The sequence below is a fragment of the Triticum urartu genome, unplaced genomic scaffold (assembly GCF_003073215.2).
Source record: "Triticum urartu cultivar G1812 unplaced genomic scaffold, Tu2.1 TuUngrouped_contig_293, whole genome shotgun sequence".
Classification (NCBI taxonomy): Eukaryota; Viridiplantae; Streptophyta; class Magnoliopsida; order Poales; family Poaceae; genus Triticum; species Triticum urartu.
The window spans coordinates 71538-97563 of NW_024113435.1; the positions used below are offsets into that span (position 1 = coordinate 71538).

The following is a 26026-nucleotide window of genomic DNA, read 5'->3' on the forward strand; positions in this document are numbered from 1 at the left end:
GCTATTTAGAGAAAAAAAATTCATAGAATTTGAAAAGGTTCACTAATTCCAGAAATATAGCGAAATTTAAAAAGGTTCACTAATTACCGTGGTATTATGCCTTTTAAGAAAAAAACTTGCATTCTTTTCTTTATAAATACATGTAACTTTATTCTGGAATTAAAAAAGGGCAATCGTGAGCCAAATCTCTGATTTGAGAAAGCAAGCGATTCTTGAACTAGAATACAAATGAAAAGGATAGATATAGAGAGTCAATGGAAGTTGTTCTAATGAATTGAGGTAATTACATTGTGTTGTTAGTATAATCCCCTAAAACGTCATGACCAAAGTTCGACAGATAAATACAGCCCGCGCGTGTTTTTGGACTGGGCCACGTGTGGGCGGGACTCCCCTGTTTGTTCATTTCGTTTTTTCTTGCTTTTAAATTCTGTTTTTGTTTTTTCTTTAAAGTATTTTAAGATTTCAAAAAGTTTCAAAATTCAAACAAATTACGATTTTTTTCAAGAAATCATAAAATGTTGGAAAATCATAAAAAGCCCGCAAATAATGTCCCCACATGTTTTAAAAAACAATTAAGATCTAGAAAAAAATGTTCAGGGAATCAAAAAATATTTGCTTATTCAGAAAATTTTCGTGAATTTGGAAAAATGTACGCGAATTGAAGATATTTTCATGAAATTTTTGAGATATTTTCACAAAAATAAAAAAAAATCATGAATTTAAAAAAATACTCCCAAATGCCAAAAAACAGTTCATCAATTTGAAAATTGTTCGCTGAGTAAAAAACGTCCATGGATTTGGAAAATGTTTTTTTAAAAAAATCCATGAGTTTCTATGATTGTGAAAAATGTTTTCCCAGTCAAAAAAATGGTCACAAGTTTCCAAAAAAAAATTATGAATTTTTGAAAAATGTTCATGAATTTGTAAAATATGTTCATTATTTCAAACAATGTTCATGAATTTGGAAGATGTTTGCAATGTGAAAAAGAAAAGAAAAGAAAAAACTTAATGGCAAAAGAAAAATAAATGAGGAAATGGAAAAAGAAAAATAAGATGAAAAAAAGGAAAAGCAAAAAAGAGAAGGAAAAAGGAAAATAAATAAACCACCAGGCAAGAAAAAGGATAACTGGTTCAAGGAAGGTTCGAACCTTGCCAAAACAAGGGGGGAGGGTGGGGGGGGGGGGGGGGCACGCTAGGTTACTACACAGGGACCTATGCGCCAAATAGGGGCCACAGGGGCGGGGGCATGGTGATAGTACAAATCATCTCAAGTAGCGTAGTGCCTCCGGCAAAAAGTAATGAAAAAAGTACATACATTGGCAGTGAGGTAAAGAGGATGACACAAAGCGGCAAGGCAGCTGTGTTTCAGCAGTATACCAATATCGACACATTGGATGTATCTAGCACCAAATTAGTGCTAGATATATTCATTTGAGGGACAAATTTGAGACAAGTTTTTTCAGACGGAGGGAGTATAAGCCATGGCTATGGACATTCGAAAGGTGCACCTTTAGGGGCCTACATGAAGAGAACATAGGTGGTGAAGTTACAGAGCAGAGTGCAAGCTTGTGCAGGCACAACCGCACAAGGCAACTCTGTTCCGGCAGCATCCTATAAACCGAGCACGATTGGGTAAATGTAAACCCTTTGTGTTTTCAAGCTACCAACTACTCCCTCTGATAAAGAAATATAAGCGCATTTAGATCACTACTTTAGTGATATAAACGCTCTTATATTATTGATGGAGCGAGTATAAGCTAATATCAAATCTTCTCTACATAAGATACCTCGACCACTCCATGCTCCTTTTCCTTATTGGTCATAAAAGCTATGGTTTGTTCCATAAGATATGATCACGCGCAGGAATAGTCTTTTACATATTATGCATAGCTATCCTGGATTGGAAAGGATCAAAGGAACCATCTGGCTCCTGCATGCTAAGAACATAACACTGCTACATAAATAACTAACAACGCCAAGTTGATGTTTCAGCGATGCAGTTAGCTCCCAAACTCTTTTTATAAAATCGAAAAGAAATTCTACGCTTTGAAATCCTACAACAGAAAGCATCCTTTGCCTGAAGAGTTGCATGCTTACATTTACATACTTACATTACTTGGCTGATGTCGTATGCTACTGCAACAACACAAATACAGGATGCAACTCACCAGATCATACACAGAATCACGGTCACCTGTTAAAAATGGTGAAACAAACATTTAGAGCTGCAATCAAACCTTCTAAACGCTCCAACTTTTCTAGAGCCACACCAATCAACTTCTTAAACAGTAAGATGAAATTCTTTGCTCAAACAACCGGCACCAGAAGGGTATTGCATTCACCATCAAAATATCTGTGACAACGGCACTCACAAGGCAAGAGGGTTTAAGAAGAATCACGTTACAGATAACATCAAGGGTTTTCTCTGGAAGCAGAAAAATACAGTGTCAAAACTGGACTGTGGGAGCCCTAAGCGTTCTGATAGTGGTGCAGCTTGTAGAGCAAAACTTTTCCGCCGGCGTGCCCGACGGAGAGGAACCCGCTCCCAGGGCTGAAGTCCAGGCACCTCGGGTACTGAAGGCTGAACCGTGGCCCTGGCCAGTTTTGGTACACGGTGAAGGATGGGACGTGTACGAGCCTCATCCCATTCCTATCCTTGCCCGAGCTTATCGCCAGGATCTGGGCGTCATGGTTGAACTTCATCTGGCCCGTCTCGGTCGTGAGGTTCTCGATCGTCTTCAGCGGCTTCCTCTTCCCCCCGAGGAACTCGTCCCTCTTGTACACGTTCACGATGCCGCTGCTGGAGCCTGTGGCGAAGTAAGAGCTGTCCTGCGAGGTGCAGAGGGAAAGGCCTGACAGGGAGCCCTCGTCGACAGACTTGTGCATACACTTCCTTGTTCTGAGATCCCAGTGGTAAACATGGCCATCCCCGCCGCTGCTCAGTAGCTGGTTCCCACCATCCGCAAAGGCCAGCGAACGCACGTTACCATTCATCTTGAGGGTTCCAATGAGCTGCTTGGTTTTGGAAGATATCAGGAGGATGTACCCCTCGTTACCGATAAACGCAATGGTTCTCGAATCAGGTGATATCTCAAAGCTCTCCAGGCTTTTCTCTTCACGCCCAGTCAAGGGTCCAATCTTACTAACAGCAGCTTTCACCAGATCAAATGAGTAGAAGAACTTCCTCCTGCCGGAAAGGATCACCTCAGAGCCATCAGGTAGAAAGGCTGCCTTCTGAATTGGACAGTCCTCGACAAATATGCTCTGGATCTTGGGGTTTCTCTTGCCATCAATCTGGAAAAACCTCAGATGTTTGTCCAGGCCAGCAACAAGCATCAGCTGACCATTCCTATGAAACTGCACTGAATTGATAGGACCACTGGAAGGATCCTGGGCATTCGCATCAACAAGCCTCGAGTAGTCCAGCATGCCAGGCAGGAGCTTAGCAGTACCCTTGACGACAAGCTCATCATTGTTCCGAAGCATATTGTCGACTCCACCTTCTTCCTCATCGGAGTCACCATCACGGAGAGGAGCCTTCCGGTCCATATCCGCCCAGCCAGTGAAAGGGTTCAGCTTGGCGTGGTGACCGCGCAGCCTAGCCTCATACTCCTTGCCCGAGATCACGCGCTCATCAGCCTCCTTCCTCAGCTTCCTCAGCCTCGCAACCTTGAGGATGTCCACCTGGGTGCTATCCTCCTCCTCATCCACCCAGGCGGGCTTCCTCCCCTTATCAAGCACCTCATCCTCACTGCCCAGGTCCTCCTCATAAACAGGCAGGTCGTCGTCGGCAGACCGGTCCACGGAGAACAACTTAGCATCATCCTGGCCACGAGCCGGCACAGCCTCGGTGCCGAACTCGAGCGGGGTGTAGATGTTGCCGAACAGAGAGCTCTCCAGCCGCCTCATCTCATCGGCCTCCTGGCCCTGCCTGGCCTCCAGCGCCTTCTTCTTCTTCCTCCGGTCCTTCCTGCGATCCTCCGGCCTGGGCTTCTTCCCAGCCTCTGCATCCGAGGCGACGGGGGAATCCATGGTCTCTTCATCGCTGCTGCTGCTGTCGTCCTTCTCCAGCCGGCGCTTCGGGAGCGCGTTCTGGGATATCAGGCTCGTCATGGCGCGGGGAACCCTGCGGAGAACACCGGCGGATTAGACGGCGCTACCAATCCCAGCGACAAATGCGCAGTTTTGAACCAGGGGCGGATCCGCGAGCTGTGAAGGCCAGCGGGATTGGACGAATCGCTGGAAGAAAACAGGATAGCGAGCTTCGTACCTCGGAAGTCAGCGGCCAAAGACTGCGGACGGGGTGGCGGCGGCGGCGGCGGCGGCGGGAGAGGCCGTGGTGATTGGGGAGGGGAGTGGGGGGTTGGGGTGTCGACGGTGACGGCGGCGGTGGCACAGCGGGGGGTTTGGAGAGATTTTAGGGCTATCGACTGCGACCTGGCAGGCCGCTTGCCCAGATTGGGCCCCAAACAAGCCCGCCACCTGCGAACGCAGCCCAGCCCATCAGGGCCTAAAAAAAACTGCTCCTAAAAAAAAGAATAATTAAGCAATACCCCAGAAAGAAAAGCCCTGAAGTCTGCCTAAATTTCAGTACTGTAATAGGGAGGAAAAAAAAAGGAACTGTCACCTTGCGCTCTCGCCGCCTCGCCCAGCGCCGCCGCCCGCCCGCCGCCTCTCCCGCCGGCCACCGCTTCAATCCCGCCGTCCGCCGCCCGTGCCTGCCTCCACCGCGCCCTTTCCCGAAACTTCACCGGCGTTCCCCAACCTCCGCCGAGCGCCTTCGCCCTGCCCTAGCCCTTCCCGAACCCGGACGACTGACGGCGGCGCTCCGGTCAGGCGCCGGGAGATATGGTGAGTCCCCTATCATCTGTTGCTTCACATCATGCTTCTCCTTGCCAATTTAGGGCCGCACGTCGGGGGAAGGGGGGAGTTGCGGCGTTATATGATCCAATGCCCAAGTGCTAGATCGCATTTCATCAAATTCCCCAGATAATAATCCTGTCAAGATCATCGTTCCTTTTGCAATTGTACTGTTGTTTCGTTGTTATGTGCAAATTACCTGTTGGAAGTTGGAACCTTGGAGTATTTTGGACATGTTTTCTTCACTGACCTCTTGTGGATTGCAGTACTGTACTTGTTTAGGATGTGATTGGTTTGTTTTTAAGACAGTAAAGTTAGCACTAGGGTTCAATGTACAAAAGACAGGCCTTTCTTGCAATGGATTAGTTTCCCTTTCACTTGGGTATGTTTCCCTGAACCCGGGGATTAGCCCAGTTTGTGCCTTTGTAGGGTTTGTTTACATGGCTTACATACGGGCATGGAGCACTATGAGTAAAGCAGATAATTCCCTGACCTCCCTTTGCTCTGGTTGACGGGGTTAGTACCCCGTTCTTGTCAAGCGAAGCTACAACAACCTTTGAATCCAATCTGCTTTACTCATAGTTATTATTGCAAGGAATTACATTGTTATTATTTTCAATGACTAGGAACTCTGCTAGTATTTACTCAATTCAATGGGGGGTTGTGCCATGACCATGACTTTTTTTTTGCACTCACAAATTCCTGAAAGGTTTATTGAGAATACCTCCAGGAACATCAGAGAGGTAGATTGAGAATGACCTTAGATATGCATCTTAGAGACCTATAAAATATTGTGAAGTCTTGCTGCTGTATCATTGTTTTCACTTCTCATTTGAATCCCATTTTACAGGGTTTACGTACCAGACGGCCGACTGTTGCAATGCGTAGTGGTGACGAAGAAGATTTTGACGATGATGGTGATGATGATTACAGTGATCAAAACGATTATGATTATATCTGCAAATATGACGCTAGCCACAATCATGGTAGTGGTGATGACAAGAGCAGTGATGATTACAGCTGCACTGATGATGATAGCAACGATGATGGTGATGATATTGACAATGATGATGGTGGTGGTGGTGATGCTACTGATAATTTATGTGCAATATGTGACAATGGAGGGAAATTGCTATGGTAAGTTGTGCTTCCTAATCAGTCGTTGACCGCAAACACTACTGAATTGAATTTGTGATTTCTCTTTTTTTCTGTAAAAGAATTGAATTTGCAAACATCACCAATATAGTCAAATATTTCAAATACAACATTGAGTAATCTTTGTAATGCCATAAACTCCGTCCATGTTTCAGACAAAAATTAATATGGTTTTGTATTTGTGAAGTATTTGAAAGAATGTGAATGTAGAACCTTGAAAGCCAAATTCGGGAATTTCTTTAGAAAACAATTTAAAGCTTTTGATTTGTCTTAGTCAAGTGGTATTAATTAGTGTTAGTTTTCCAACTAACCAAAAATGAAGAGAGGAGTGTTAGTCAACCGGTGGGGGGGGGGGGGGTAACATTGTTTTATTTGGCTAGTTCAAAAGTCTTGAAGACATGTCATTCAGTCGGGCTATGCATATGGGATGATTGTGGCACTTCGTCCAAAATAAATAATACTGTAGGAGTGAGTGAGCTACAGATTCATAGGACAAGATTTCATGTGGACGCAAAGGAAATGTTATGTATACTGATCTCTGAGATGTCATGTTAAAGACACTAGAAGATATCATTTCTGTTGGCAATTGTAAACGTAAATTGCTCTACTATTTTCCTTGAAGAAAACTGGCCACTGATAGCTTGAGGGCTATCAATTTCTATTTGTTGACATTTCACAATGGATCATTTTTTGTTGACATTTCACAATAGATCATATACCTACTCTCATGGTTTAGCCTTCATTCTTTGCTTTGATCATCTGATGATTTCAAGAACAAGCTCTGTGCTATGGTATCTTTGGAGCAATTTTTGTTTCATGCCGGTTACTACTGTCGTAACCAATTGTAACCAGCTTCCCAGATGTCCTGGTAGTGGTAGGTACCGGCATTTGTAATACCAGCCTTTTTTTAAACTTGTTTTGGAAACTCTTTCAAAAGAATTCAAGAACTAATGTTTGCTTGCGTGGTTGGGGGAGGTTAAGAACTTGAGATTAACATGAAAGAGAAAGCAAAAGGAAAAAAAAAGTCTTCTTACTGGAATTCAACGTGCTGTGTTTTGGGGATTTGCCAAAAATCCAGTAAATTGAACAAATAAGACATTCTCCAGTATTTTCACAGAGAATCCATTTCGGGCCAGTTATAAACTTCTGGCACATAGGTAGATTTATTATTGAGTTAATAATTTGATCCTGTCTTATTTTATGTAGCTGTGAAGGACAATGTAAAAGGTCCTTCCATCCCAGAGAAAAAGATGGAAGGGAATCTAATTGTGAAACTCTTGGTTTAACTTCTGCACAACTACAGGTAGTTACAAAGTTCTCATTGACTGGTCCAGCAGCATTATAATTTTCCTGGCTCAAATTTGTGATTTGTTTTGTTTTGCATATTTACAGGAAATTGATCATTATCTATGCAAGAACTGTGAATATAAGCAACACCAATGTTTCAGTTGTGGAGATCTTGAGCCATCTGATGGACCAAATGCTAAGGTAACTTGTTATATCTTTCTTACAAGAATGTGGCATGTGGTTTGTTGAGATAATGGTGCCCTTTGTAGTTCTGCGGTTCCCATTCAATGATAATTATTCACTTCCTCCAATGAGTATGCTTGTTGCTTATTTCTTGTTTATGTAGCACCTTTCATGCATCATCATACTCTAAACTTGCTTGTGTCCATCCTGTGTCTTACTAAGTGACAACATTTAAATCCAGTTCCTTGATGTCTTCATTCACATGTATTTTGAATTGTGGGCAACTGAGGCCTGTTGATATTTCGTGCATGTGATTGATGCTCGTGGCTATGATCCTCGAGTATGTTTAGATATGATTCGAAGTGCCCTCTCACCATCTCTGTCCTTTTTAATATTAATATCTTCGTGATTCTAGTTCTTCCATTTTAAAGTGTGCATTCTTTTAGGTGTTCCAATGCTACAAAGCATCTTGTGGGCACTTCTACCACCCCAGTTGTATTGCCAAATTACTTGAGCCTGATGATACTGATGGAGCTTGCGAGTTGGAGAGGAGGATTGCTGCTGGGATGTCATTTACATGTCCTGCACATTGGTGCTCAGAATGTAGAACGATGGAAGACAGTACTCAACCAGAACTTTGGCTTGCGGCCTGCAGACGCTGTCCGGTGTCATATCACAAAAAATGTTTCCCAAGGTATTCTGGTATCCAGATATAGTTGCTTGTAGCTTATGTGATTGTCTCGTTCTCATTACATTTAATGGTTTACCACAGAAGCATTTCCTTTGAGAGAAAGCGTGGCACAAGTGTACGCGCTTGGCACCTGGGTGATAGAATTATCATTTACTGTGGGTATGTTAGTTCTTACTCGTTTGTTTCCCAAAGTTTCTCTGTACTTCCTTCTCAGAGCAACTAACTTCTGTTGAAATCTTGCAGAAGCCATAAACTAGAAGCTGAGCTTGGAGCACCTAGCAGAGACCATATAAAGTTACCATCTAGTACAGAAATGGATACTGTTGGAACACATTGCATTGACCAAATAAAGTCAACTCCCGTTCGAAAAATTTATAGAACAAGAAATCTTGCTAAGAAGAAAACAAAAGTGACTGGTGGAAGGAAAATGAACACTGATCAGGGTTCAACAGGAACTGCGGAGCTGTCAAACAAGGTATGTCGAGAAGAAGCCGACCAGATAAAGTTAACTCCTGTTCCAAAAATTTATAGGACAAGAAATCTTGCTAAGAAAACAAAAGTGACTGGTAAAAGGAATATGAACACCGATCAAGGTTCATCAGGAACTGTGGAGCTGTCAAACAAGGTATGTCGAGAAGAAGCCGACCAGATCCAAACAGTAGATATGAATGACTTAACAGAAGATAAGATTCCAAAAGGGAGAGGTGTCCTTGAGAAAGAGACCATCCGTTTGAATCAAGCACACAATGATGAGCTAGAAAAACTTATTGGGGAGGAAAAGGCTGAAGAGGATGAAAGCAACACCAAATCTGGAGAAGAGAGAGAAACTCGTAGGAGAGAAAATACATATGGGGAAAAGGAGAAGACTCCTGGGAACAACAGTAATAAATTTGGATTACCTGACGGGCGGTTAACCTCCGGATCTGATGGTGACCGAGAAGTTGATGGAAGCCATGCCTGCCAGCAGGAGCTGAAGAGCCCTCACTGCAATGATAATAACAAAGCAACAGAAATTGATACTTCAAGTGACAAGTCAGAAAAGAGACAGAGACAGGAGGAACAGGCAACTGATGGTAACATGTTGGACTTGGAAAGGAACAATAAGAAGTTTCACATGGAAACTGGAAGAGATGCTCATCAAAGTCCTCAGCATCTTCATAATCACAAAAAAACAGATGCTCGTCAAAGTTCTTGTTCCTCATCAAAAGATCATCCTCGGTGTAATGATGATCAGAGATCTTCAATGACTTCCGAATACAAATCCAGAGAGGGAAGAGGATCAAGTAGAGAAGAGTGGAGAAATAATATGAGGGAAAATTCTTATAGGGGTGGGTCACCCTCGGGGAGAAGAAATTCTCAAAATAGATCAAGCAGACATTCTCCGGAAGGGCGAAGGGCGGAGTATCGTAACAGTCATCATAGAAGCAACAACCAACACAGATATGAGCAACATCGACACGATGATTATTTCAAATGTCGTGATGATTATTCCAAACGCCGTGATGTTGATACTGGTGGAAGGAGGTCGAGTCGTCATGAGGATCATTCTAGAGATGGTGGTAGGAGGAGGTCGAGTCATCGTGAGGATCATTCCACTGATGGTGGTAGGAGGAGGTCGAGTCATCGTGAGGATTATTCCAGTGATGGTGATAGGAGGAGGTCGAGTCATCGTGAGGATCATTCCAGTGATGGTGGTAGGAGGAGGTCGAGTCATCGTGAGGATCATTCCAGTGATGGTGGTAGGAGGAGGTCGAGTCATCGTGAGGATCATTCCAGTGATGGTGATATTGGTGGAAGGAGGTTGAGTCCCCAGCAGTCAGCACTTCCTTCTGGTAATTTTGGTACTAGTCTCAGCCCCCCTTCACATCCGACCACTGAATATGGTGCTAGCAGAAGGCATGGTTCCCCTCCATATCAGAGATCTGAACATGCTGCTAGTGGAAGCCGTGGCCCCTATATGAACCCACGAGGATCAGGCCCTGCAGACTATGAAATGGAAAAGAGAAGTGTTCCCCTTCACCATGATGCGCCCAATGTCGAGGAGTACACCGGTCGACCACTGAATATGGTGCTACCAGAAGGCATTGCTCCCGTTAATACGTACTCTCTCCGAGGGGAATCTCCTGGTGCATATGGTCCTGGAACAGATGCCGGCATGGGCGAAGAAACCACATTCCGTGGTGGGCGTTTCGGTGATCATGGAGTGAGGTCAGATTATCCACGAAGCAGCAGCATGAATGCAGAGGATAGGGCTTTTGCTGCAGGTTCCGTTACGGATAGGTATGTCCCGCGCCTCGACCGAACGAACCACCCAATAAGAGTTGACGGTTATCTGCCGGATTATCCCGTATGGTAGGTTGCTGCTGTTGTGATCCTCGTGTTGCCAGTCCCAGCCAGCCTATGAAAAGCCCTGCAGGAAACCAACAGTTCAACCTCAATTAGCCGCGAAGCGAATCGGGTGTCAAACCTTAGTTTGTCAGAGTGGTTGGACGGTAACCTTCAACCCGAGGTGGTGCCAGCGTACCTTAACGAGTGTGTTTGATGTTGGCCTCGGATCTTGCTACTTGTCGATTGACAGAAATGATCTGCTTAGTTTGCGGTTTGGTTGCTGGAGTGTGCTTATTTTATAATCTGGTGTGGAAACTTACCCACAGAAGTAAGCAGAAGTGGTTCAGACAAAAACGGGCCAAGCAAATGGAAGCGCTATATAATGCAGTGAATGCCAATCGCAGCTAAGTCTTTGGTGGTCTTTTTCTATTGCTCCAAATTTGTATGTGGTAATCTGCAGTTGTTCCAAATATGTTGTATGCCAGACTCGGAAGGTTTCTTCAGTTGTGCTCGACTTGTAGTTCCAAATATGTGTTGATGTTTGTAAAAAATAGTGAATGGTCGATTCGTTGTTACCTCTTTTCTCAGGATGCTTGATGTGATGAAGAACAAGTTTTGTGGATCATTTGAGGCGTCGAGGGCATGTATGTAGTTTTGTCTCGTAGAATTCTTAGGCGTTGAGGGCATGTATGTAGTTTTGCCTCGTCGAATTCTTATATGAACGCCCTGTTCGGAATCGCTCCGCTCCGCAACACAGCTCCTGGAGCGGGTGGAGCTGTAGTTGGAAATCAGGGAGCTGCACTTTCCTCGCTCCCGAGATTCCTGTACTGGGTGGGTTGACGAACAGGGCCGAAGATTGAGCTTTGTGTCGAACTAAAGATCTCACGCTACTTTGTTAGAGCGATCGTAGCTTTCTACCGGAATACTCTTCCCATTAGTACTTGAATGAAATGATCTTAAGAGTATTTTGTACAAATAATCTTTACGCCGCGTTTGGCTACAAAGCACATAAACCCTGGAATTTGAAGTTGTTTGGCATTCGAATCCAGTTCCAACAAGACACTTTACGGACCCAGGAAGTGGAACTGCGCTGTTTCCATGCTCGAAAAATGTATAATAATGTATTATGCATTTCAGGGTTTTCACCATTTTGTTATGGAATACAATACATAGAAAACATTGAAAATAACATTTTTGTTATGCATTTTAGGTTTTTCACCATTTTGTTTTTCACTATTGAAAATAATACTATATAATACTGTATTATGCATTTTAGGTTTTTCACCATTTTAGGTTTTAGGTTTTCCACCTTCTCCAAGCCAACTATGGACTACAGTATTATGCATTTTAGGTTTTTCACCATTTTGTTATGAAATACAGTACATAGATAAACACTCGCTAAATTCTCAATCTAAACTAAGAAAGTACATCCTACATGTGTCATAGCTTGTATTATGCATCGCTTCAATATTTTGATGACGACATAAGTGTATACTCTCATTCGGTCATATCAGTCGCTCTGTATCAATCACAGTGTATGAAAATAACATTTTAGGACTTGGTTTGGAGAAGGTGGCGTCACTCGAGCCAAACATATTTGAGACACAATCGATACCGAAATATCAGTCGGTACCTCGATAGCGCCAGATAGTATTTAAAGAAAAAACAGAAATACTATATCCATACTGATAGGTTCTTTTGTAGGCAATATCCATACTGATAGTTTTTTTAGGCAATATCCATAGTGATAGAGTGATAGGTAGATATGTAAATTAGTTTCTGTGATCCAGGTGGATTAGAGCATGGTTAATAATATAGCCAACAACCGACTATATGATGTTGTCGTGTCACGTCTAGTCAACCTTATAGGCAACATGTATAGTAGCTATGCATGACCCATCATACACTTTCACAATGTTTCTTGGAGTCTGTGCTGCAGCCGGATGTTAATCTACAGCCCGCTTCCCTTTTCTCTCCTCTTCTCTCTCATCCGACTCATCACATATATAATTGTTTAATCCTTATAGCCTGCTGACTGTATTTTATTATACTTGCTCAGGAACTAGTGCTACAAAGTTTGGGCCTGACTAGGAACAAGTATTAATGCTACATCCATGGATCATTAGGGCATCTTCAATGGTCGTAAGATGGTTGTTGGTAGAGTTTGCCACAGAGGATTTTTGATGATGTGTCATACAATAAATGAGGAAAGAGAGGAAGGTTGTATGTACATGAACCAACACCCATTGCACAAGCTCCAATGTAGAATGAGAGAGCACCCCATTTATTATCTCACATCCTATTGGCCAAACTAGATACAACCCATTGGAGTTGTTGTATGTTAAGGTGTTGATTGATGACATGGCATATTTTACCAACAAGCTAACATACAAACTATTGGAGATGCCCTTATGGGGTGGTTTACACTTGCAGGTTTTGATTGGATTAAAGGAGAGGGAGGGCCCCCACCCGCTGAAATCTAAGGAGGTGGGTGGGGGGGGATGTTGTCAAGAGAATTAGGGCATGTACAATGGTGCTATCTTAAGAGTGCCACGCAAGATAAATAATGAGATGGAGAAAAGAGAACTTACAAGAAAAAGGTTTGTCTTCTCTTATTTAAGAGAAGACAAGAGATGATCTCTTAGCACAATATGTTTCACCACGTATATAAGAATAGCTAATTATTAAAGATAAAGCTAAGAGATGGCCCATTGTAGACATCTTTTTTTGTTTTTTGTCAAATCTAAATTACATGCAAGATTTAAGATAAGACATCTTATCAACCATTGTACATGCCCTTAGAGGAAGGACCCTGTAAAATGGCTACGACTGGCTCGTGCATTTAGCATTTTCGAGGAACAAAGTTGCCTGAAAAACGGATTTGGGTCGATCGAATTTTCCAGAACCGTTAGATTCTGAATTACTTTGTTCCACCTCACACAAATCATCGTAATCGTCTTCCCCAACGATCTGAACCTGCCACGACCACCGGCCGATCTGCGTGCCTCCATCACCCGTGGGCAGTGGCGCTCCACGCCAGCCTCTCCGCCCCGCCCTCCCCTCATCTCCGCCTACCGCCATGCATCCGCCGCCCCCGGTCCATCCTTATAAACCTCCCAAGCACCAGATTTCTTCGCCGGGCCCGTACGTCAACCACCTAGTAGCCTCCACTTACGGCTCATTCTCGGCCGAGGCCTTGCCGGCATCCCTGGTCCTTGCTATGCTTGCCTCGGCACGGCCATCTGCAGCCTTGGTGATGCGCCTCATTTCCCCTTCTTTTTGCCACACATTGACTGACACAAAATCAAAATTCAAACAACTTACATTTAACTATTGCGACAAAGTTTATAACACTCAACTAGAGAAGGTTTATAAGTTATAACAGACATGCTAACTTGCGTCAAGAGTCCCACTGCCATAGCACACAGCCAGTGCACGCACTTTTTTTACCCGGGCTAATCCCCTTTCCATTAAAAATATAACGGAAATACAGCCAGTTCCGAGTTCAAACAAGGGAAAGGGAAAAAGCGAGATCAAGCACTTCAGTGAAACCCGCTGTGAGCGCTCGCAATCGAAATGCCCACTACGAGGCGAAAACCCTGAAGCACCATCAACACGCCGCGAACCAAACTAAAGTTCAGATCACATTACAATCCCGCACCAAAGCATCATAGTTATGCAGAATATAAGAAACAAAGCTCCACAAAACGCTCTCCAAAGTCTTGGTGTCTCGACCCATGCACTCCAAAAGGTTTTCCAAAATGACTCAGCATCCCAGCAGCTGATCACTCCACGGCATCGCCCGCGTGTGCAGTCGCGCAGATTCTCATCATCTCTTTAGCATTCTCCTTCAGAATCATCGCACCATGCTCTAGCTCCACTCGCCTTTCGCCCTTCAGGAGACCTGCCCAATAAGATAAGTGCATACAAGCGTTGAAGACAATCTCGAAAGAAGACGCCATTTTCTTGAATTCAAAGGTAGTCTGGTTTCTACGATTCCAAATGGCCCAACATATAGCCGCCAGCCCCATAGTGAAGCACCATTCCCCTTGAGGAAGAAAAGCATAGCACCAAGAATAAAATTGACATAGATTATTGGGACATAAATCAGTCCCAAACATCGCCCCAACCGTGCGCCAGACAACCCTTGCCACTGGGCAAAGAAAGAACAGATGTAAATAGGTTTCTCTGCAATCACAGAAAGAACACCTGAGATTGCCGGCCCAGTTTCGACGCTTCATAACATTCCTAGTCAGAACAGCATCCTGGAAGAGTTGCCAAAGGAAAATCTGGATTTTGGTAGGTAATCTAGCCCTCCAAATCCATCTATAGTCACAACCAGTAAGATCTTTCTCCAGGTAAGAATACATGGATTTAGTGGTATATTTGCCGTTGAGCCCAGCACCCCACACAATCTTATCTGGACCAGCCGAGGTGTCAATGCCATCAATAATTTTCTTAACCTCATTAAACTGACAGCTCAGGTCTGCATTCAGCCTGCGTCTGAATATATCTCCACTAGCACGCTTGATAAATTGAGCAATAGTATCGTCCTGATAATTAGTGATACTGAACAGGGTCGGATAAGTGACACCCAAAGGCTGGTGAGTGCCAATGGGATCATGCCACAACCTGGCAACATTGCCATTATTGACAATCACCTTCCTTCAAGCCATATACATCTCTTTTATTTTAAGCAGTGCTTTCCATACAGGGGAATCATGAAATTTCGCTTTCACAGCAGCTAGTGAATTGTTCTTAAGGTATTTTGCCCTCACCACATCTTGCCACAGCCTCTCCCCTGTATCTAACTTCCACAACCATTTTGCTAATAGTGAGATATTCTGTTTGTGAAGATCTTTCACACCCAGCCCACCCTTATTCTTAGATCGGCACACCCTGGTCCATTTAACCAGATAATAACGCTTTTTACCCCTCCCTCCACACCAAAAAAACTTACGACGATATTTATCGAGTCTCTCGATAAATGTCTTAGAAAGTAGGAACATTGACATACAATAATAAGCAATGCTCGAGAGGGATGAATTCAACAAAGTTAATCTCCCACCAGACGAGGCAGAATTACCAATCCATGAGTCACAACATTTAAGATATCGAATTGCTATATACTCCCAGTCAGAATTTCTCAAGGAAGAATAACCGGTACGCCCAGATATTTCATAGGAAAATGCCCTATTTGACACCCAAACAAATCAGCATACTTTTGGAGAGTCATATCACCCCCCCCCCCCTACACAACACTTCACTTTTAAGAAAATTGATTTTCAAGCCAGACATAAGTTCAAACAAGTATATCTATATCATCCTCAATGCAGAGAACAGTATCATCTGCGTACTGCAAGACAGCAACTCCATTTGGAATGAGGTCTGCTGCCAGCCCTTTAAACAAATTATTTTTCTGGGCATTGAAAATCATTTTCAAAAGGAATTCAGCCGCTAGATTAAAGAGAAAGGGAGATATGGAATCTCCTTGCCTCACCCCCTTACTACTTTGGAAATAGGGGCCTACAGTGTTATTGATCTTGACACTAATAGTGCCATTTCGTAGAACTTGGCTAATCCAGCCGCACCACTTCTCATTGAAGCCTCTCATTCTATGACATTCTAAGAGGAAATCCCAATTCACTTTGTCATATGCCTTTTCAAAATCAAGTTTTAGGACTATCCCACATTTCTTTTTTATATGTGTGTGGTGTAACACTTCATGCAAAGTAAGTATTCCATCCATAATGTTACGTTTTTTGATAAAAGCGTTTTGGTGCCGGCTGATGAGCTTATCAGCAAACATCGCCACTCGATTATCCAACACTTTGGTAATGAGTTTGTAAGGGCACCGCAACAAACAGATAGGCCGAAATTCTTGGATTTTTTTGGCCCCATTGACTTTAGGAATTAGGGTGATCACCCCATAATTCAGTCTTTCAACGTCTAGGGAGCCTTCATGAAATGCAGCAAACAGATTCATAATGCCAGTACACGCACTTGTAATCATCGAGTATTGAATATGCTCATGGCTTCCATTACAACCAGAACGCCACAGGATCCCGCAACTCGTGGATCTCTGACGGCGCAGGCAGCTGGTAGCATCCAACCCGGCGTGGTGTGACTGGTGTCTCAGCCCGCAGGTCTCCTTTCTTGTCATACAGGAGAGAGAACGCCGTCAATCGAAGCCTATAGCGAGGAGACGACGGTGGCATGGCCTCCTCCATCTCCGGCTCGTCATTACCAGAGCTGCTGGCGGCATCGTCTTCAACAACGGAGAAGTACTGCACAAGGCAGAAGCGTGCGACTCCCACGTAGACGAGGCTGGCTCCGACGTGTTGCTCGGCTGGGTCCTCGCAGAAGAGCTTCTCCTTGCTAAGCTTCCACGCCGGCGGGGACTCCATGTTGCTGCTGGGGTCGGTGGGCACGACGTCGCAGGAGCAGAGGTAGCCGAGCGTGTCCGGGGAGTCGCCGGAGAGCCCGACCCAGGCGTCGAGCCTGGGGTCAAAGTGCGCACGGCCAGCGAAGGGCAGCTTCCACTCGCCATGGCGCCTCCACGCAGCACCCCTAGACGCTGTGTCGAGGGAGAAAGTGGCGGCCTTGGAGCTGACGAAGACGGTCCGGCCGTCCGGGTGCGCGCAGTGGGCGGTCATGTCCTCCAGATCAAACGGAGGGTTCGGGAGCCTATCCTGGGTCCCCCATCCCCACAGACACGGACGGAGCAGCTCCGAGGAGTCGTCGTCAAGGGCGGCGAGCTTCCCGCCGACGGGCAGATACATGGGCCAGGTGGGTCGCGAGCCGTTGCGAGGGACGAGGGCGATGCACCGCGTGCGGACGCCGAAGACGGGGACGATGCGCTCGCACTGGCTGGTATCCATGACCATGATCTTGTTGCCTTTAGCCGCGAAGAACCTGCTCGCCGGAGCCTCAAGGCGGACGACGGCCCTCGGAAGGCGCTGCGCCGTCGCGTGGCCGTCGTCATCGGCGGAGGACGGAGGGTCCGACGGTAGATCGAACTTGCGGATGCCGTATATCGCCTCCCCGTCGTTCGTGACGAGGTATAGGCGCCGGCGGCGGCGCTTCTGGCCGACGCGCCCGTCCGATCGAGGGTCGCTTTGGCATCCTCCCCTGTTGTTCCAACTTCTGTAGTGTCGCTTCGACGATCTCGAAGACGGCGAGTCCGGCCGATGTCCGATGTCAATGCCAAGGCGGCGGAGATGGAGTAGCGATGCCGCACGTCGAGGTGGCTCTATCTTTCCGCCACGGATATTTCTCCCCTGTTGCGCCACGGTCTCTTCTACCTCGGCGCTCCACAAACGGGCCGGCCCAATACTACAGTAGTAGTTGAAACAACAGCTTGTCTAATTCACGTCTAGATGTTTTTTTAAGGATGTCACATCTAAACTCCCACAAATATATAATGCGACAATAAGAAACAAAAAAAAACTAAGAAAAAAAATAGACCACGAACAGAGTGGACATCAGCTTAGATATGACATAACTATATCACATCTAGATGTGTCCTAAACAGACTTTTGAAACAAACCAATCAGACCGGTCTGATCAGTTTTATAATCTGTTGGGACCGGTATGATCAGTTTTAGAATCTTTTGTGTGGTTTTTCTTCTTTCGGTTCTATGCATTTTTATCGATTTCTATTTTTAAAATCTTTTTTATTTCAATACATGTCTACTTTTTCAACAGCTGTTGTACATTTTTTACAGCTTAAACATATTTTACCCACATTGAGTTCTTTACATGATTAAAATTTCTTTTGAAATACATGTTTTGAACATTTTTTCAATACATGTTAAATATATTATCAAATTATACGAAAAATATTTTAAAATTATGCAAATATGCCCGTGCGTTGCAACGGAAAAAAAGATACATCAAGGTAGCCCAGTAGCAAATATGTCCATGCGTTGCAACGGAAAAAAAAAGATACATCGTACCACAATAAGCATGGTCTAAACCGCGTAGAGGGCGTCAAGGTAGCCCAGCCGGAGACACCGTGCCGGCATCTAGGGGAACACAACTCCTGAAAACCTGAGCGGATAGAGTTAGTCACAAGGCCGCATACAGCGAAGGCGAGAGGATTCTCCGTAAAATAAAATGACGGATTTACACCAGTGGAGAGCTTTGTGGAGGACAAACGGCGTCGGTCGGGAATGTCGGTCGACATCAGGGTTTACTCAGAGAGAGGCAAAGAGAGACAACGGCGTAAGAAGAAATTTGAGATAGAAAGAGCATGCATGTTGTGTATGTGAAATGCTTGTGTTTGTGCCATGCTCAAATAATGCAAAATAGCCATTTGCAGAATAATACGTGTGTTGCAAAGGATAAAAAAAATAGAGATTAGTCATAGTTATTGCTCCGTGAGTTTTCTACTGCTTCGCCTGGTTGACAACGTGATGCAACTGGACATGGGTATGATAGCACAGTAATGCACACCAAGATGGTCGTCCTTGGCATCGTCGTTCTTGGATGTCCCGACATCTGGGCTCCTCGGCCACTCCATCTACCAGCCCATATCAAGGTGAGCCGACGCCGGAACGCCATTGAAACATCTCTACTTTGCTAGATCGCGTCACCTCCTTAGGTATATTGGTGTGCACTACACGACAATAGCCGTGTGTGCCATCTCCTAGCTACTCGGACGTGCACTACACGACAATATCATACTCATCCTACTTGATGCCAGAAATATACAGTCTAGCCCTCTCTTTTTTGTACTTCTATAGCAATAAAAATACCGGAATTCCTTTTATGCACATCTTCAAGTTCATCATCTTCTGTCTTGCTTTGCTCAACCAATAGTACATTCACACAAAAAAAATGGGACACACTCCTGGAAGAATACCATGTTCAAATGCAGCTTCACCAAATTTTGAAAGAATATCACGTCACAGTTTTCATGATGGACTAATGCAAGGGGTAGAGCAATGGGAGGGAGAGCTTCTGGATTTCCTCAACGCAATGGCTAAAGGACAACAACGTTTGCACCATATGTACTCACATTGAAAATTTTAGCTAGTTCCTTCCTACCTCCATGTCCACTTCATCAGAACAGCACCATATGTAAGAACCACCTCAAGCATCAACCATCTGAGCCAAGTGTGCATGTACGTCTTGGCTTCATGCTCCTGTTCCCATCATCCGCTATCTCATCGACCCCATCGACCTCTACCTGGCTACCCACTGCCGCCGGCATCCTTCGCTGGTGCTTCGCGCGGCTCACCTCATCTTGCGCCTCCTGCAGCCTCTTGTGAAGGCCTCGCCAGGGCAGGCCTGTTGCGCAATGTCATCAGCCATGTTCTTCTAAGCCTTCTTGGCGTCTCGCTCGACGAGCTGAGAAAAGTGGATGAGCCGGATTGGGCCAGCTGCTACTCCTAGCCGGTGGTGTCCCTGCGGTTGGCAAATCCTACAGTCTCACCAAAAGTTCACGATGAATTGAATGGAGAAGATTGGACGTACGCCAACCCATCTGATTGTCGCGTGTATCTGCATAGGAAGAAAAATATTGCACTCGGCTTCGCCAAGTTGAGGAGACGAAAGCAATCAAGAGACGAAAGCTTTCTCTGTGTCGCCGCGTCATCACCATGGCAGCTTGGCGTCTCTCCTCGACGTGGCGGCGACGGTGTTGGTCACGCTCCTTTTTCTTAAGCCACTCTTACACAACAGCCCCAACGTGATCCTCTCCGGCATCAACTTCACCGCCATGGCCAGGCTAATCGACGTCTGTGGCGCTGCCAACCTGTGGAAGGTAGACAAGATGATTTGCTGGCGTTCATCGCCGCATTATTCGGCGTGCTCCTCGTTTCCATCAAGATCTGTCTGCCGTGGCCGTTGGGGTCTCGCTATTCAAGATCCTGTCCACGTGAGATGGGAGAGAACAAACAGGGAAAACAACTTGGAAATTATAGTATGTAGGGAAAGAAGACTCCTATGGCGATCGGCTTGGCTCTACGGTTTGAATTCTAGATCGTTTCGTGGGAGTTCCTTTTCGTGCCCTAGTGGGTTTCCTGTTCGTGTGCCAGTTTTTTTTTGAGACAATGTTCCTACGCCAGCTATTGGCAAAAGCTTAAAGAAGAAACAACATAGGCTAAGGCCCAGGTGCCAATAGGCCCAATCAGCGCCCCTAAAAAAAAATAGGCCCAATCAGCGTGCGACATAAGGCACGATTGATCGAACACGAGGGTGGCACGATCGAGCGAACGTCAGGGGTGGAGTGCGGGTTGATCGTTATAAATTTCAGGGACTTTTTGGTAAAAGCTCCGTGACGGTGAACCCGGAGACTCAATCCGTACTTTATTATTAGGGAGAGATTTCTATTTTTAAAATCTTTTTTATTTCAATACATGTCTACTTTTTCAACAGCTGTTGTACATTTTTTACAGCTTAAACATATTTTACCCACATTGAGTTCTTTACATGATTAAAATTTCTTTTGAAATACATGTTTTGAACATTTTTTCAATATGTGTTAAATATATTTTCAAATTATACGAAAATTTATTTTTAAATTATGCAATTCTTTTTTACATTGTACTCCCTCCGTTCCTAAATACTTGTCTTTCTAGGCATTTTAACAAGTGACTACATACGGAGCAAAATGAGTGAATCTACACTCTAAAATATGTCTACATGCATCCATATGTAGTAGTCATTTGAAATGTCTAGAAAGACAAATATTTAGGAACGGAGGGAGTATATAATAATTTTTTAAATGGCACGGATATTTTTATGAAAATCATGAACATTTTTAATGTAAGTAATTTTTTTGAATTGTATGATTTGTTTGTTGAATTATTCAAATATATTTTTACATTGTAAAACATTTTTAATAATGGCACGTTCATATTTTTTTGAAACGCCTGAACATTTTACAAAGGTCAGAAACATTTTAGTTGAATTCTATCAGCATTTTTTTAAAGGTCACAAACATAAGTTTGCTTTTAAAGGAGCAGATGACGCATGATCTGTCAAGTGGTTCGGTTTCCATTTTAGTGTAAGGTTGTCGCTTCGGCTCCGCACACCATGTGTACTGTTGATACGATAAGGTGGAGTGGGAGTTTAAGCGGGCGCCAAAACAATTGTAGTGTTGGTCGTGGTAAGACGCAGTCAACGACACTGGTTTGAACATGAGCTATTTCAGTTAGCACACTTTGAGACCACAAACAGAGTGGATATCAACTTAGTTATATCACATCTAGATGTGTCCTAGACAGACCCTTCAAACAAACCAATCAGACCGGTCTGATCGGTTTTATAATCTGTTGGGACCGGTATGATCAGTTTTGGAATCTTTTGTGTGTTTTCTTCTTCTTTCGGTTCTATGTATTTTTTATCGTTTTTAGTTTTAAAATATTTTTTCTGTCAATACATGTCTACTTTTTCAACAGCTGTTGTACATTTTTTACAGCTTAAACATATTTTACCCACATTGAGTTTTTTACATGATTAAAATTTCTTTTGAAATACATGTTTTGAACATTTTTTCAATAAATGTTAAATATATTTTCAAATTATACGGAAAATTATTTTTAAATTATGGAATTTTTTTACATTGTATATAATACTTTTTTTAAATGGCACGGATATTTTTATGAAAAGCATGAACATTTTTTAATGTAAGTAATTTTGTTGAATGGTATGATTTGTTTTTTGAATTATTCAAATATATTTTTACATTGTAATTTTTTTTAATAATGGCACATTCATATTTTTTGAAATGCCTGAACAATTTACAAAGGTCACAAACACTTTATTTGAATTCTATCAACATTTTTTTAAAGGTCACAAACATAAGTTTGCTTTTAAAGGAGCAGATGACGCATGATCTGTCAAGTGTTTCGGTTTTCATTTTGGTGTAAGGTTGTCGCTTCGGCTCCGCACACCACGTGTACTGTTGATACGATAAGGTGGAGTGGGAGTTTAAGCCGGTGCCAAAACAATTTTAGTGTTGGTCGTGGTAAGACGCAGTCAACGACACTTGTTTGAACATGAGCTGTTTCAGTTAGCACACTTTGCGGAGACTTATAGTAGATTGGATGTGAAGAAGAATAGAGGGTCCGAAGCAATACTCAAAAGAAAAACCAAACATAAGAGATAACAATGAGTGAATACAATAGAGGACAAACATCATATCAATCTAAAGCAGTTGAAACAAACGAGTAAAAGCCAATTTGAGGTGGAGTTACCAAAATACTGGTGCCAAAAAAACTGAAAACCACATGAAATATGACCTTTCGATGGCTGCACGGCGTATCCGATGGCAAGGACGAGCTCGACGGGGACACCAATGGTGATGGCAGAATCCAATGGCGGGAAAGTTCGGAAACAGTGGCAAGAGCTCAGGAGCTGTAGCGAGGTGCTCAAGGACGACGACATGAGCTAGGGGATGTCAGTGGGATGGGGCAACCGCGTTGCGAGCTCGGTGGGGAAGGGTTCGTGACAAACAACGCTTAGGACGTCGCAGGGACGGGGTGTCCATTTAGCGAGCGCCACACGGTTGGGGAAGTCGGGTTGGAGGTCATCGAGGGGCGGGATGAGACGACAAGGTTCACGATGGTCGGCGGGGTGGTGGTGACTATAGCCGGTGGCCGGAATCGACCGACACGTAGGACTGTGAAGTGGGGTGGCGGCTATGAAAGTTTACACTAGCGGCTGGGTTCACGGTGACAGCCATTTTTGTTTTTCGGCAACAATCAGGCAGCTGGACTTGGGCCCAAAATGCCCCAAACAATAATTTTTTGGGCACGATCGTTGTTTTGCGTCATATGTTGCAGATGCTCTAACCGACAATCCTCCTCTGTTAGTCAAGGGCTCGTAGACGGTACGTGATGAGGTTATCCGGTACACTTTTTTCCCTATGGACACTGCAACTATGTTGAGTATCCCTCCGTAGCATCCCGGATTTTTGGTTGTGGAATTTTGAAGGAAAAGGGAATTTTACAGGGCAATGATCTGTGCCGGCGCGTCGGCCCAAATTTGGGCCGGTCGGCCCACAGCCACACAATTGCGCGCAGTACCATCATTGGATCTTCCTCCCGCAGGTACATCGTCTTCCTCCACCGCGTTCGCATCCCTCCACCCCCCCTCCCCCCCTCACCTGCATCTCCCCCACAGCCCCTACCTCTTGGCGACTGGTCCTCCGCTCCTCGCAGCCCGGTGGACGGTGCTCTCGTTGTCGCCAGTTGTAGTTCGATGTCGCCCGTCGCCGCTAGCATGCAGCTCCCGTGGCCACCTGTTGCAGCTTTGTTTTCCTTGGTTGTAGCAAAACCAAACGCCAGTTGTAGCATCCCGACCACCGTGCGCGGATACAGCTCTGCCGTCGCCGCTCGTCGTAGCTTCGCAGTTGAAGCTTTTAGCAAGGCCAGCTGAAGCTTTCTACACCACCGGGGTTGCAACTTTTAACTCTGCGATTGTAGCAAAAAAAACGGAGAGACGCCATGGCCGTCGTCGAGGAAGATTTCTCAATCTCTTGTTGCAGCTTTTTCATTTGCGGGGTGAAGCTTTTTGTCAAACGGTTGTAACTTTACTTGTATTCCGTTGTCTGATTGAAGCTTTTTTATCTACTGGATGTAACTTTTTGTGTCCATGGTTGTAACACGGGAAAACTCTCCCCATGGTTGTAGCACGGGCATGGGTACCATGGTTGTAGCATGGGCACCTCGGTCGCCCTGGCGTTTGGCCTGTCGGCGGTCGCAGCAAAAAAGGAAGAGAGGAGGAGGAGGAAAAAAAAGAGAGGAAAGGGAAAAAAAAGGGAGGTGGGAAGATGAGCGGGGCTGCAACGTACATCCATGGCTGACGGCGAGCTGCGCCACGCGCTGCAATTGAGAAGATCTGCGCGAGAGGGGGAGGGGTGGTAGAGATGCTACGTCAAGGGGCCGAGATCCGCGCGAAGTTGAAGGCAGCGTGTGGGTGGCCCCGTGTCCTACGTGTCGTTTGGTGTATGGCTGGGGCGAAGTGCGCGTGGACACGTCCGGCCTAAAGTTCGCCGGCGCGCCCAAACAGTTTTCGTTTTACATTGCGTTCTGCTTATCTCATGCTCGTCGGGACAAAAGTGCGATGTGAAAGCTGGCGTTTCGGGACGGTTGGTTCTTGTAACATAGCCGAGGAGAAGGGGTGGTCAAATTTGTGGCGGATGTTGCTCGAAAAAATTTGTGGCGGATTGAGGTCCCTGCTAAGCTGAAAGTTTTTCCCCACCTACGGTCTCAACATCGCAGATGTGGGTCCCACTCCAAACTGCTCACAGCTCTGTCAAAGGAGGAAGTGGTCGAGCACATGATCCAAAAAAGAAGAAAAAGAATGTAGGGGCATATTTTGCCTGGCCTGGCTGGCGCACGTCTCATATATATACCATATGCAATCAGACCTCGGGAAGCTTCTAATCTTACGGCGATGGATCGCTTGGAATCAGTAATCTGATCCCTATATAATAGTGGTTCCCGGTAACAAAATACTCTGACGGTTCCCGGAGTATGTGACATTACATAAATCTTCACTCTGGCAGTTCAATACTGAATCCTGGAACAGTTACTACTACGGAGTAAATAGAATGCCATCACTCACGCTCTGTTTCTTGAAAATCTGAAGGAAAATTGACCCAATTCTCTGATCACAGATTCACAGGTTCACAACCAAACCAACACAACTACCAAATCATTTTCTACCTCAATGGGTCAATGCTCCGCTCTCATTTCCATCAATCGTTTCTCTTGTCTTCCCCTGCTCCCCGCGTAGAGTCATCGCGCCGCCAGCGAGACGACCCCCCGGACTTGTCCTCGACGTCGCCACTCCACCCATCCCCGGGCGCGAAAAGTGAGAAGAGCCTCGCCACGGCGCTCCGTACCGAATTCCCGCCGGCAGATGGGTCGTGGGCGCTCCCCTCCCTCACGCGCACGGACGCAACCGCGCTCGTCACGTGCCTCAGCCTGTGCGACATGAGGATCTCGAGGCGCACGTGCTCCGGCAGCCGCAGCGCGAAGCGCTCCATCCGGCCGGCGCGCTCGTGCCCCGTCGAGTTCGACCGCGGCAGCGCCTCACGCCCGGCCTCGCGCCGCGTCCTCGCGAGGATCCTGGCACTGTCCTCCTCCTCCTCGCTGCGGCTGGGGTCGTCTTCGATTAGCACCACCGTATGGTGATCGTGAACAGGCGGCGAGCCGGGTGGCGCCGGCGTTTCCAGCTCCTGATCTGGCCCTAGTGGCGGCGGCGGGTCGAGGACGCTGGCGCGGCAGAGCGGGCACGTGACGTGCTTCCCGAGCCAGAGGCCGATGCACTGCGGGTGAAACGCGTGCGGGCACGTCGGGAGGAGGCGCAGGCTGTCGTCGTCATCGAACTCCAGGAGGCAAACCGCGCACTCCAGCGGGTCGATCCGGCCGTCGCTGATCCGGTGCTGCTTGACGTCGCGGTAGGACACTAGCGGCAGCGCCGCGATCTCGGCGGCGTCTAGGCCCTCCTTGTGGTGCGAGTGTGGCCACTCCGACGAAGAGTTCTCGGTGGCCGGGGGTTCGT

General features: G+C 45.5%; 2 protein-coding genes and 1 pseudogene across 2 annotated transcripts; 1 reads left to right on the forward strand and 2 right to left on the reverse strand.

Moving 5' to 3' along the window:
- Positions 1-2299: 2299 nt before the first annotated feature.
- LOC125527120 (U3 small nucleolar RNA-associated protein 18 homolog) lies at positions 2300-4419 on the reverse strand. Its single transcript, XM_048691687.1, has 2 exons — positions 4271-4419; positions 2300-4126 (listed from the first exon to the last, which is right to left on the reverse strand). The coding sequence occupies exon 2, from the start codon at positions 4111-4113 to the stop codon at positions 2470-2472; it is 1644 nt and encodes a 547-aa protein (XP_048547644.1). The 5' UTR covers positions 4114-4126; positions 4271-4419; the 3' UTR covers positions 2300-2469.
- Positions 4420-4575: 156 nt separating this feature from the next.
- On the forward strand, positions 4576-11129 carry LOC125527119 (annotated as a pseudogene).
- Positions 11130-25217: 14088 nt separating this feature from the next.
- Positions 25218-25970, reverse strand: LOC125527118 (E3 ubiquitin-protein ligase ATL31-like; the record flags this gene model as incomplete). Its single annotated transcript, XM_048691686.1, has 1 exon — positions 25218-25970. A coding segment is annotated over one exon (753 nt), but the record flags the coding sequence as incomplete, so codon positions are not given.
- Positions 25971-26026: the final 56 nt, after the last annotated feature.